This window comes from Leptonychotes weddellii, chromosome 6 (assembly GCF_054177405.1).
Source record: "Leptonychotes weddellii isolate Sample4059 chromosome 6, ASM5417740v2, whole genome shotgun sequence".
In the NCBI taxonomy this organism is placed as follows: domain Eukaryota; kingdom Metazoa; phylum Chordata; class Mammalia; order Carnivora; family Phocidae; genus Leptonychotes; species Leptonychotes weddellii.
In genome coordinates this window covers 109441339-109455073 of record NC_138374.1, presented here as the reverse complement: position 1 = coordinate 109455073, position 13735 = coordinate 109441339, and the positions used below count along the sequence as shown (strand labels likewise).

General features: G+C 38.5%; 1 protein-coding gene across 1 annotated transcript in view; it reads right to left on the bottom strand.

Annotated features, from left to right (window-relative positions):
* The window catches only part of CRB1 (crumbs cell polarity complex component 1), a 122601-nt gene that overhangs the window by 99336 nt on the left and 9530 nt on the right, over positions 1 to 13735 (bottom strand). Inside the window, exons 2-3 of the mRNA XM_006734063.3 lie at positions 4099 to 4294; positions 1042 to 1181 (exon numbers count right to left, since the gene is read on the bottom strand). Of these exons, the coding sequence (XP_006734126.2) occupies positions 1042 to 1181; positions 4099 to 4294 (336 nt within the window). The remainder of the gene's footprint in view (positions 1 to 1041; positions 1182 to 4098; positions 4295 to 13735) is intronic.

Here is a 13735-nt window from a genome sequence, read left to right as displayed (position 1 = left end):
AGACATATGACTCACAAAGATTTCTGAGCCACAGAATTCAGAGCTTCCTTTTACACTTTCACATTGTTTGTTTTTTACCTACAAAATATATGTAACCAAAGCATGCTAAATGTCCCTTAGACAATGAGATGTCTTTCAACGGGAAGCTACTAACAATTGGATTGACCCCAGTCTCCATATTTCCTCCCCAACCACAGGATTATTTTTTCTTTAGACAGTAAAATGAAAGGAAAAAACGGAGAGATGATCAGTAAGCTTTTAACAACTAGATTTTAAATAATCATAAGCTTATCATTTTTTACCAGTGGATCAAGAAAGAGGAGACATGCTCTTTTATTTCTATCAATGAAATCCTAGTGAGAATTAGGTTAAAGATATATCAAGCAGATTTTTTGCCAAAATTAACATCAATATTTACAGATGACTTGTTGACTTAAAGTGGTATATAATGTTTTCTACTCATTCTGGTATCACCTTTACACTCCTGTCTAATTACCCTTCATGTGTAATTTTTAGTTACGGTTTATGTATATTAAACTCGTAATCTCACTTATATTGTAAATGCCTAGGAGAATACACCCATTTCTGGAATACCATTCTATATCCTCTGTGGGGACCATCGGAATTATGTTGACTGACTCCATGAGTTATAATACAATCTCCTAGGATTTTAATATTGTTTCATGACTTTCAATATATTCTAGGTATTATAGAAAACTTCTTGGAAGAAAAGGAAGCATCTTCAAGTGAATTTTTCTGCATGAAGACCATGCTGGAATTAATTTTTCTATTCATTTTTTTCCTCTCTGTTTCTTCAAGAAAGTTCTGATAATTGGGCAGCTTGGTAACCTACTTTAGACAATGCATAGTGTAGCAGTAGGTATGTGTGAGCAATGAAGAATACAATTAAATTAAACAATGATAAGTAGAAGGAGTTGGTTTTAAACTTTTAACAATAAGAATTTTTAGTCTGTGTTTGCTGTGATTTTTTTCTATTCTAAGCAAAAAAAAAAAAAACTGTGGAAGATCTTTGTCACTTACCAGGCCAGCAGTGACAAGTGTAATTGTCAGCACTGTCCTCACATGCAGCGTTATTATGACAGGGTTTTGACCAACATAGAGGCATCAAGGTCTCACAATGTGTCCCTGTGAATCCACTACCCGTGCAGTTACAGCTATAGCTGGAGAGTAAAACGAAATTTTCACATCAACTCTTGGTCATATGAGATCAAATATCTTTATTCTGTCTCTTCCCCTGTCCCTCAGTCTGAGACCCAGGGCATGGTTTTAATACTTATCTCAGAAACTCTGGGGAATTATCCCTGTAAGTCTGAAAACATTATGCATTTCCATACTAATATCTGATGATCTTTTTAAACTTATAGTATGGCTTCAGGCAAAATTATTGGGAAACCACGATCATGTCCTTCAGTTTTCTCATTCATAATTGAAGATAATAATACCTACATCAAGGGTTATTGTGATAAATGTGCGTATAAAGAATAGGCACAGTATCTGAAGCATCAGAAAATACTGAATTACTACTAAGTAGTACTAAATAAAGTTGTTAATATTTGTGAAGGCAGTACAGAATGATTTATACCACTGTGTCACTCTTTTACATATACAGCCCATTAATAAGGTCCCTTATGGAAAACGAAACAATAAATTATTTTAAAAAAACAGGAAAAGCTCTCATTATATGAATTGTGACTTATGTTCTCTTATTTTTAGATTACAGAAATATTTGAGTCTTGCTATTCCTAGCCATTCATTGGTTGAGTGAGACTCTCTGACAGATTCAAAACGCAAATCTGATGGAAAAACTTGTTGACTTTATTAAGAGGAGTCTTTTAATTTAGATGGGATCTCCTCAAGGAGTTAGTATTGTAAAAAGAGGGGGTTGCACACTCAATTTAGATAAAATGAAAGTCTGGCGGAAAGAACACCTATGAATTTATAAAGAGTTGGAATCCTGTTCACTATGGCTTGTCTGTATATTTACCACTAAACACAGATATTAAGATTTCACTAAGGAAACTGAAATATTAACAAATGTCATAAGTTACTATAATTTTTATATGTATTGCTAGTGAGAAATTCTCTTACTAATTAAAAACATTTACTAAAAATCTACCATATATGAGATGTTAGAGACAAGAGCTATGTACTTGAGGCTGGCTAGTGGATCTCAATTCCTAGAATTAGAGACTCTATGTACAGATTCCTTTGGTCTGCAAGAACCTATTTTGTGTGTGTGTGTATGTGTGTGTTGTGTGTGTGTGTGTGTGTGTGTATGTAGTTTCTAACTCCCATAAACCTCATAGCAAATGTGTTAATTTTTTGTTGTGGGAAATTAAAATCAAGTTGTAGTTATTGACCTTGTGATTATCTTCTCAAAATTTAGGTAGTAAGAGAAATAAGGGTAAAAGAAAAATTATTCATGGCACGTGAGTTGGAGAAATGAAAGGTGGCAGGAGTCAGCCTTGTTCTGCTTGCATTTCCATAGGAAGAAAAAGCTTTGTGTATTTTCTGTCTGATGCTTTCTGCAGACAGCAAAGCCTGGATGGGAGGACCTCCTGCTCTTCCTCTGGAGTGCATGTATGGAAACTTGCATTCTGGTGTGTCTGCATGTCGGTCAGTAACTGCCTTCAGGAATGTAGATTCTTGCCCCTGGAGAATGATTTGGGTAAAACTGAAAGTCAGAGGCAAGATGTGGAATGTGATTAGAAGTTAGGCTTTATAGTTTACAAAAGAAATACATGACTACGTTGTTCTATTTATTTATTTGAGAGAAGGGGAGGGGCAGAAGGTGAGAGAAAATCTTAAGCAGACTCCACACTTAGTGCAGAGCCCAACTTGGGGCTCAATCCCATGACCCTGAGATCATGACCTGAGCCAAAACCAAGAGTTGGTCACTTAACTAACCACGCCACCCAGGCACCCCACATTGTTCTATTTAAAATTATATCATTTTGCTGATAGTTGTAGTACATGTGCCTTTTACTGTTCCCCTTTTGAGTCTGATTCTCTTTGAAACTCAGATTTGGGATAAATTCTATCTTACTTACTAAATAAAGGAGAATTGGATTCTAGTCCTTCCTTTGCCAAGAATTAACTGTGTGAACTTGTGGGAGTCACCTAACTTTCCTGAACTTTAGACACCTTAATGTAATGGGAGAATATTAATGCTCACCTTGCCTTCCACTGAGCTGTTGAAGGACCCAATAAGACATTAAGTAGTAATGCTGTTCAAATCGTTATGCATTTGATAACTCAATATTTGTGGTTAAAATAGGTATCAGGGGCATCTGGGTGGCTCAGTTGGTTAGGCCTCTGACTCTTGATCTCAGCTCAGGTCATGATCTCAGGGTCATGAGTTCAAGCACCAGGTTGGGCTCCATGCTGGATGTGGAGCCTATTTAAAAAAAATAGGTATCAGAAAGGTCTATAAAATATTTTATATGAATTCAGCTACCATAACCTAAATTTATTATATATATCATATTAAGGTGTTATTTATTTATTTGTCTGTTTATTGTTTTACTGAAAAGCCAATGGTAGAATCTACTTTGGAGCAGAACCACATGGCTACTTCTTGCCATTCTACTCTTTCAAAAGTATTCACCCAGTTCCCTGAAAATTCAAGATATAATGAATTTAATATCACTGCCTTTCCAATACTGTTTATATAAAATTCCTAAAGGATGTATTTTTCACCACTTGATTCATATGCTTGTTATTATGTAAATACAACCTAATATTTACGTATAGAATTATCTCTAGCTTTGTTTTTGCACTGTCCCTATCTACAACAGGTTTATTTCATGGAATTGAAAAGCTGGTACTTTTCTGTAACATAAAGTTCTAAACGATTACAAGAGTGACTCAGAAAATCTTCACTCTTGGGACAAGTGACCTCCGAAGGATGCATTTCTAAGTAATATCTGAATGTTACTACTTGTTGTCACTTAAAGTGTAAAGCAACATGAACATTTTAAGCTAAGGACATGAGCTCTCCAAATTCCCCAGAGTGGTACAATAGCTGTTGGTCTGTAAGTTCTCTCCAAGCCAACCACCCAAACATAGAAAACGTACCTGCTGTGCTCATCTACACACAGCCCTCCATGGAGGCACGGCTGGCTGGCGCATTCATCACTATTGAGTTCACAGTGATCACCTACGAATCCAGGGGGACAGTCACAGAAATAAGCCCCCAGAGCATCCCGACAAGTTGCACCATTTCGGCAGGGCTGGGACCCACATTCATCAACTTCCATTTCACAGTTCACACCTTTTAAGAGAGTCAGCACAGAAAAAAGGAAAAGTTTTAGCACAGCATTCGTATTTTAGGTCTTTGCCAGTGCTTTATTTACCAAAGCTCTTGTCAAATGTTATGTTACCCAAAATAATTTTCCTCCTTAACTGTAATTGATACTAACTTTCTGGCATGCTTGTGGGAAGCTGCACAACGCAGAGCAGCTGTTCCTTACAAAGAACTGTTGCGTACAACAGCTTGTGGCTTTTTAGTCTGTTGAAACAAGTCATTTTTAGAACAAAGTTATTGTTAACTGCACTTTTGTTGGAAGCTTAAAAGGGACTGGTCAATGTTTTTAAATTATTTTTAAACAGTTAGTTCGGCATCATATAGAGAAGTGGGTAACAGCTCAAACTCCAAAACCAAATGAGCTGGGTTGGGATCTTGGCACAGCCACTTAGCTGTGTGACCTCGGGCAATTCCTTAACCTTTCCATATCTCAGTTTCTGCACTTGAAAAATGGGACCAATACTTGTAATTACCTCACAGGATTATTATTAAAATTACAATGTGCTTATGATAGTAGGTGGAACATATTAAATGTTGCTAGAGGAGAAAAAAAAACAATACTTGTTCCTTTTACATTTATTGTTCAAATACAATGCGCAATTATTTCCTTAAGTGCTCTTTCTGCATAGACTTTTTTTTTAATTTAAATTTTCTTTAGTGCTGTAAAATACTACTTTTAATTAGGAAATCAGTTTGTGATTTAAACTTAATATAATTAGTGGCATTATTAGGAGCTACTTCATTTTAAGGTAATGTTACATAAAAAAAATCTGTATTTATTCCCCTCAAAATAGTAAGTGAAGATTATTGAGTAAGCAAAAGAAGTTTAAGGTTAACAAAAGTAGTCACATGGAGACAAATTACCCTACTGAATCTATCAAAATAATATCTGATATACAATAATCAAATTTGCATACGTTTTAAAAGACACAAAAGGGGGAATATCTATATTTACATATCTTTATTTCTATGCCTATAAGCCAGGATAATAAATTATGTATTAAAATGATATTGAAGGATTTTCAAAGGACTCAGAAGTTGTTAGTAGTTTATGTGCCGCCTTTCCTGACAGAAAAAGCGGTAGAATATTCTAACACTGCTGACCATTTACAACTGTGACTAGATTCCATAAATATCTAAGTTGAAAAGGGAGGCCAGCATATTAAATTTGATTGTTTTTTGATAAGAAAAAAACTTAAAAATTAAGTTTTACGTCAATAAAAATAGAAAGCTGTGGAACAGTATTTGTTGCATGGTAAATGGCTTGCAGTATTTGAGGCCTGGCTATTTCTTACCCAGTCTGGGAATGAGATCAACCATATCCGTTTTAGTTGGCATTAGTAAGGTGAAGGGAAAAAACGCTGAACTGGCTAGCAGAAGACCTATGGTTCTCATTCTCCCTCTGAAATGGCTTTTCAGTAATATTTTAGTATCTCTATTTCTGCCATGCAAAATAATATGATAATAGAGATCTCTGTTTTCCAAGATTGTGTGTAAGGCAAAAACCATAAGTTCTTTAAAATATTTTTTCTTATAATTATTTTGTAACATATATAGCAATTCAAATGGTAATGGGTCAGTCTTCGGTAATTACAAGGTACAAAATTACCTCCCCTGAAATGACAATGATCAATCACAACTTTAAGCAGAGTGAACTGTGTCCACCTAGGAATGTTTGGTCATTATAGGTTCCCATAGTGCTCTCTGAGCAGAGGGCAACTGGCACTTACTCAACACCTGCCATATGCAGAGTCAAGGCATGGTGATTTCACATGCATTCTTGCCTGTGTCCCATGCTCGTCAATGACTGCCTTTGTGCAATTCCTATCACTACATATTCCCGTTCTTGTCAATCCAGTTGTCCATAGTGCCTTTGCCCATGTGATATTAGACTATGTCCTTTGATATTTTAGTCATCTATATTTGCTGGAAAATATTAACATATCAAGCCAAATCAGTGGTTTAGAACTTGTTAAAGCTTTTCTAAATTTTATTTTTTAACTCAAAATTCATATATTCATCTGATATACACCCAGATTACTTCCTAGTGCTTAAGAAATACATTATAAACCATTATTTTAAATTCTGAAGCTCCACTTATATGTTGTAGCTCAACTACTTTAGCTTTAAAGTGATCCTGATGTGTTTCATAGTTTAGATACAATTTCAATTCAGCTAGTTACTTTGGGGTAATTTATTTGTACTACCTTGATATTACTTAACTATATGATTTTTATTGCAGCTTATCACTGCTGCTGATACAGACAAAAATGACTGGGTCAATGTCTGCTTGATGCCAAAATAGCCAGATGAAATGTGGTAAGTATAGTCAGTCATCCAGATGTCTTTGTATTTCCAGATGCTGGCTTCATAGATAAAACATCTGGATAACTAACTATGATTTGCATTTTTCATTTGGATACTTACTGTCAGTCACATGCTTACATCCATTAAATATACAAGTAATCAACCTTCAAAAATATACCTGAACTGTGTGGTCCATTCTATCTGGAAACACTCATTTTATGCCTAGTGTTAGTAAGTACAGCACCATGTTATTATAACTATATGTGGTAATAGAAATTGAATAGAGTCACAGTGAGTAGTATTTCTGTGGTTGATTGTCTAAGAAATAGAAAATTCATAATTGTAGAGTTCTTTCACAAAAATCCACCCAGGAACCAAACCAATCTGTTGGAATTCATTAATAGTTAATAGTATGAAACAAGAAAATAGAAAGGGTATATTAAAAAAAAAATACAGGACAAGGAGAACTCTGCACCAAAAGAAGAAAGTATAGGACAGGAAAAAAAAAATCCACTGACATCATTAGCTTTGGTAACTCACTATAACGAATACTGCATCAATATCCACAAAGGCATCCCTACATAAATATAGATGACCTAAGGTGTCAGATCATTAATTCCTGACAGTAAGGGGTAGTTTCACTCTAACTACTCAATTTGCATTAACTGTCAAAAGAAGTTCAGAAAGTTTCTCACAGCCAAATATTTAACTAGTATCTGCAACAACCCTGTTTTCAAATAAGGTCACAGTCTGAGGTACTTCGACATAGGGTCTAGAACTTCAACAGAGGAATTTGTGTGTTGGGAGAGGTCAAAATTAAATCCTAACAGACTCCTGCTTGGTTTGTTTTTCTGTCACCATCTTGAAATTCTTAATAATTTTTGAACAAGGGGCCCCACATTTTTTATTTTGCAGCAGAACCCACAAATTATGGAGCCTTTCCGTGTATAAGCCCTTAATTCCCATTTAAGCTTTTTATAACTGATATACATAGAATGAGTTCTTTTTTTCCTGATCAAAACCTGATTGATACACAGACCCGAGATAGGAAAGATTTGAGTAGAATATTCAAATAAGCAGAACTGCTCAGTTTTTGGTCTACCTCAGGTGAGAGACAAGCAGAAAGTGAAAGATGTACCAAAAATGAAGGAGAAGCAGAAGTCCCAGACTCTTCAGCCTCACCCTTGGTGAGCTGGGAATTTGATACCACCCCAGATAAGTGTTGGGATCCCAGGAGAGAAGTTGTTTCCACTTCCTTTAAAGAACTTTGGAAAGACATCAGGACCACATAATTTCCAAGCCACCATAGTACATAATGATAGAGCAGAGAAAACTGTGTAGGACCTGGGTGGATGGAAATTAGATGGTTTTATAGAGAATGCTTATTGAACCATGCAAGGCAAACAAATGCTTTCTCAAATGAGTCCAACAAGTATTTTTGTATCATGCTGAGTTAGGAAATTATAAAAACTGTACTTGCTATTATTATTTTCCTTCTTCCCCTTTTCCTTTGCCATTCATCATGGAAGAGTAGAGAGAACATGAATTTTGTAGACAGATGACTCAGGATTAGCTCTGCTCTGCCATTGCTAACACCAAGGTTGGATTATAGTAAATGCTCAGTGAACGGTAGGTATTACCTACAATCTATTTGTTCTTTCCTATTCCTTCTTCAATTCCTCAGGGTAGATAGGATAAAAAAAATTTTTTTTGAAAAGTCTTTGGAAGCAAACATATTCCTGGAAGGGAATTTGGAATAGCTTCCAATTCCACTAAAATAAATATAGATGGCATACTATGAGTATAAGAGCTAGAGACTGGACAAATTTGGAGCAGCCACTATACTAAATATGATTTTTAAAAAAGGGCTACAATGGACATATAAGTAGCTAATGAGCAATAGTAAATATATAGCCCAAATTAGGTAGTAAATATCTGAGGTAGATTAATTGACTTTAAATTACGAGAAAAGAGTAGACAATGAGGGGCTCTCCAGAACTGGAAATCTGCAAGGAAATAATTGCAAGTCAAGAACAAGAAGGTTCAGGGGCGCCTGGGTGGCTCAGTTGGTTAAGCGACTGCCTTCGGCTCAGGTCATGATCCTGGAGTCCCTGGATCGAGTCCCACATCGGGCTCCCTGCTCGGCGGGGAGTCTGCTTCTCCCTCTGACCCTCTCCCCTCTCATGTGCTCTCTCTCTCTCTCTCATTCTGTCTCAAATAAATAAATAAAATCTTTAAAAAAATATATTAAAAAAAAAAAAGAACAAGAAGGTTCAGAGAACAATTCAGGCACATCAGTAGAATAGCTCTACTCTCTACAAAGTCCAGGCTCGTAAGGAGATATCAAGATAGAGAAGAAGCTTCGGACAGGATGTTGCTCCAACCTTATTCAGAGGCTCACCATCTCTCTTCTTGTCTTACTGCTACTGACGTCTCTCTTTCAAGTCATTCTCTACATTTCTGAGAGTGATCATTATAAAATACAAATCTGATTGTATCATTGTCTGTGCAAAATTTATAAATAGCTCCTCTTGTCTCCAGGATAAAGCCTTCGAATGTGGTAGAAGATTCAAAAAGCTGTGGACTCGATTGGTACCGCCTCATGTCTTTGGGCTGCACTTAGGGCTTCCCCTTGCTTGCCATGTCCCACTCCTCATTCCCACTTCCCCCCAGTTAATTCTAATTCATTCTGAAAAACTGAGTTTGAGTATCACATGATGCGGGACACTATACTTAACTACTTATATCTGCCTTAGGTTCCACTCCACAGTTCTCTTATAATCCCCTGTAATATAAAAGTATGTATTACATTTTTTTTTAAAGATTTTATTTATTTATTTGAGACAGAGAGAATGAGAGACAGCATGAGAGGGAGGAGGGTCAGAGGGAGAAGCAGACTCCCTGCCGAGCAGGGAGCCCGATGCGGGACTCGATCCAGGGACTCCAGGATCATGACCTGAGCCGAAGGCAGTCGCTTAACCAACTGAGCCACCCAGGCACCCAAGTATGTATTACATTTTACCACAAATATTTATTTGTTCATTTTATCTACAAAACAATCAATGTGATTTTTTGTCTTTTAACACTGAGATCTACAGCATTTAGCACATATTCTTGAATATAAAAAATGCTCAAAAAAAAAAAAGGAAAATGCTCAATGAATTTTGAATGAATGATCCAGTCATAGCTATGGATTAATCCATCATCTGTCTCAGAAGGCAATCTGGTCTGCCAGGATGGAGGTCCTCATGCTTCTGCGAGCCTGGGCCCACTCTAAATCAAAAGCCATAAAGGTAAATTTATGGCTTTGGCAAGTGTTTAAAACGAAACATTGTTTCTGAATGATTGTGCCTTAAACTTCTGACCAGAATTTAGAGATTTTGCACCTCAATATGCATCTTTCAGCAATTACAGATGAATGTTAACATTCTGTGCCACAAGATAGCGCACATCGTATGTTATCAGCCTGGAGCAGGTCTTGTCACTGATGTTGTGCTCATCACTCATTACAGTGGGGAGAGAATGCACAATGTCATTGACAGACCACTCTAAACACCTTTCTCATTATCTGCAGAGCCCATGCTTTGGAAATAATTATACTCTAGCTTTTAGTTATCATCCTAAGTTTCGGAGTCCGCTCAATATATTTAATATCTAACAGGCCTCTATGCATATTTCCTTTCAAATAAGAATTATATACACTATTCCTGGGTTCTTTAAAGAATGATGCTTGGTGTATCTATTACAACACTTATCAGTGCAAGTCTGAACCAAGTATCACTGCAAAGAGGTACTCTAGCACCACTTACCATTACAGCTCTAGATTTATACTACCTTTTCCTCCCCTATATCATAGCTATATTTTTAACATCCTAGAGTAAAGAGGCTGATGACTTCATGCTCTGATTAATAGTGTAAAACAAGCATAATATTGATTAGCAAGATACTATGAAAGATTAAAGGCAGATTTTTTATTTTCAGTGGGACCATCTTTGAGTTTTTACCCAGTAAGATTTCTAGCTTGTGCATTTAGATATACCTTTTCTAAGGACACCAAAAAGTAACAAATATCTTTTACAAAAGAGTCACTTAAAGTAGACTTTATAAGCCTAGGATTCATCTCTGAAAGATGACTGAATTTTATCAATTTAAAGACTGCTCTTTTCTCTGTCATAGGTTTAAATCTAAGAATTATGATGCACTTCATAATCAATAGTGTCTTGGTGTTGTGTTATATATTAGTTGTAGATTTTTCCTCTCTTGATGTAGATGAAATCAAGGTAACTATCAGTGATTAATTCTGATGAAATATGAAAATTGGTTTATATTTTATATTATTTTATAGCATTTGCTTAAGTATTTTATTATTATTTTTATTAGTATTATTAATATTTTATTATTATCACAAGAGTCCACTCCAGTGACCTGGCCTCTCTCTACCCATGGACCAGGGCTCCCTGGCCTCTCATTGGATGATCCCCATGTCAGCCTACCCACCTAGCCAAGGAAGGCAGTCATATTCCCAATAGATTGCCTTCAGGGGAACAGGTGCCTATAGCTAGGTTAGGGATGGAATTCCATGTTTGTTCCCTAAACTCCCACTCCAGGGAACCGGCATCTCTCGACTGGGGTCCTACTGCAATCTCTGGCTACCCGGAACTGCACTGCACAGCATGTGCAGTATGGTCTTCTCTCCAGGCCTTGGGCATCTGGAGCCCTTCAGGCCTGAGGTCTACGGCCCAGCCTCACACTCTGGATAGCCTCGTGGGTGGAGGGGGCCCCTCCCCCACAATACAATTTGATACTATGGCTACAAAGATGGCCACAGTCACTGCCCATTTGGACGTGCTGCCTGATGGGGACCCAGGCCTCTCCAGGAACCAGGGATCCCAGATGTCTCTCATTCCATGGCGCCCTGGTCCCTCCCATCAAGGCTTCAGAATTCCCAAGATATCTGGTTCGGGGTGATAGGGTCCCTTTGTGAAGATGCGCGTTAGACGTGTGCAGACGCCTGGTTTCCCACATAGAACACCATAGGGACCCAGCCTCTCCTGAACCGGTCCTCGCCTGGTTTAGGGACTGGAGCTGGACCAGATTCCTGCTTACTCCTGAGAACTGTGCCAGACCAGTATGTCCAGTGAGCTCTCCGGCACCAAGATCCCAGCAGCCAGTCCTCTCCAGGTACTAGGACTCCCTGGTGTCCCCAGCTGGAAGATCCCCAGGCAAGCCTGCCCCACCTGGCCCTGGCAAGACGGTCAAATTTCCCCAGATCCACCTTCAAGGGGAATAGTCAACATTAGGTTGTTTGTGACTTGGAATTAGGCAGATGCTTATTTCCTGTAAGAGCCCCCTCCAGTGACCTGGCCTCTGCAGACCCAGGGCGGCTTCCAGATCCCGGACTTCCCTGAACCGCACCCTGGGCAAGCCCGGTACATACCCCTTCAGCAAGTCTTGAGCAGCTAGTGGAGCTAGGGTCTGGCGCCAACCACCTGCATATCCTCTTAGGTGCAGGGGTGCTCCAACCCTGTGAATCACTCTGAGGCGGTGGCCGCAAATTGGCGACAGTCCCCATCTGAACGTGCTGCCTGATACGGACCCAGGCCTCTCCAAGAACAACGGATCCCAGATGTCTTTTATTCCAGGGCATCCAGGTGCCACGAAGCAAGGCTTCAGAGTTCCTCACATAACTGGCTCCTGGATGTCAGGGTCCTTTCTGTAGGTGCAGGCCTGAACGTGCCCAGATGCCTGCCCTTCCCCCAAAGCCCAGAATAGGGACCGGCCTCCCCTGAACCTGTCCTGGCCCAGAACAGGAACTGGGATGGGCTGGATTCCCGCTTGCTCCCGAGCGCGGAGCGGGTCCCGCATGCGCAGTTAGCTCTCCGGACCCGGAGACCGCAGCCACCACGCTGGCCTCCAGGGCTCCCCAGGCCCGTGCGCCCCGCCCGGCCAGGCAGTCAGGTCCCCGCACGCCTGCCTTTGGGGAAATAGGCGCCATTGGGTATGGTGGGGCCTGCAATTGGGGGGTTGCCTTGTGTCTCCACGACCCTCGAACTCTCCCCAGTCTCTGGGTACTGTTAATGGCAAGACACACTCGTGCGCAGTATGTACTGTTTTCTTTATGAACTGATTTTATTATTTTGTCATTATAGATATGGAAATCTTTTTCGTTTCTACAGGATTTGCTTTCACAGAGAGACATAACTGGAATAACCTCAGCTTTCAATCTTAAAAAATTTGATTTGTGCTGGTTTTCTTAATCCTCATTATTTGTCCTCCCGTCTTCTCCTACCGTCGGTGCGGGTTGAAGAATGTTCTTGACGCTACTGCAGTATTCTCATCTTTCTAGAAAAATCATGGAGGCTAGAACTAGTTCTAGGGATAGGAAGACTGGCTCCTCCTGTTGGTCAGCCCTAAGAGCAGAGAAAAGGGAGGGGATTCTTGTGCTTTCTTGAATCTAATGATACTTTCAGGGGTATGGTTGTCTGTGGAAATATTAAATATTCTAGTTCCCCACGCCCTACTGCTTCTCCCAGCACTAACAAACTCACCCTTCCTTCCTTCTTCTCAAAGTCTGTATGCTCTTCCTCCCACTTTACTCCTATCATAAATATCGTAACATTTATGAAGGCGTTATTTGATTTTAAAATATTATATTCCTAATTAACATGCATGACTTCCTCAATCTACTGCCTATATTTAATATGTATGTGTATGTATATTTTTAATATATAAAATTGGTAAAATATATATGAAGTTTAATTCGGAGTAACCCATTTCCAAGTCTCCAAGATGCTATGTTTGTAAAACACTCTACTTTTATAAATGGTTTCTATCTTGCTTAATTTTGTGAGTTTCTTGGGAAGATAATGGGAAAATTGTAATATTTGCATTTTATGCTAAACATGCCAATGTTATACATTTCACACGTAATTATAATGTTTTAATCATAACAAATATCTTTCTTGTGTTTTTGTTCATTAGGAGAATTGTTATTCCTGAATATTTGAAATGTTATAATACTAATACATTCCTAAATCCTTTGTTTTATGATATGGCAGCTTCAGACAATAAATTCTTGCCTTCACATATCATAATTTTCCA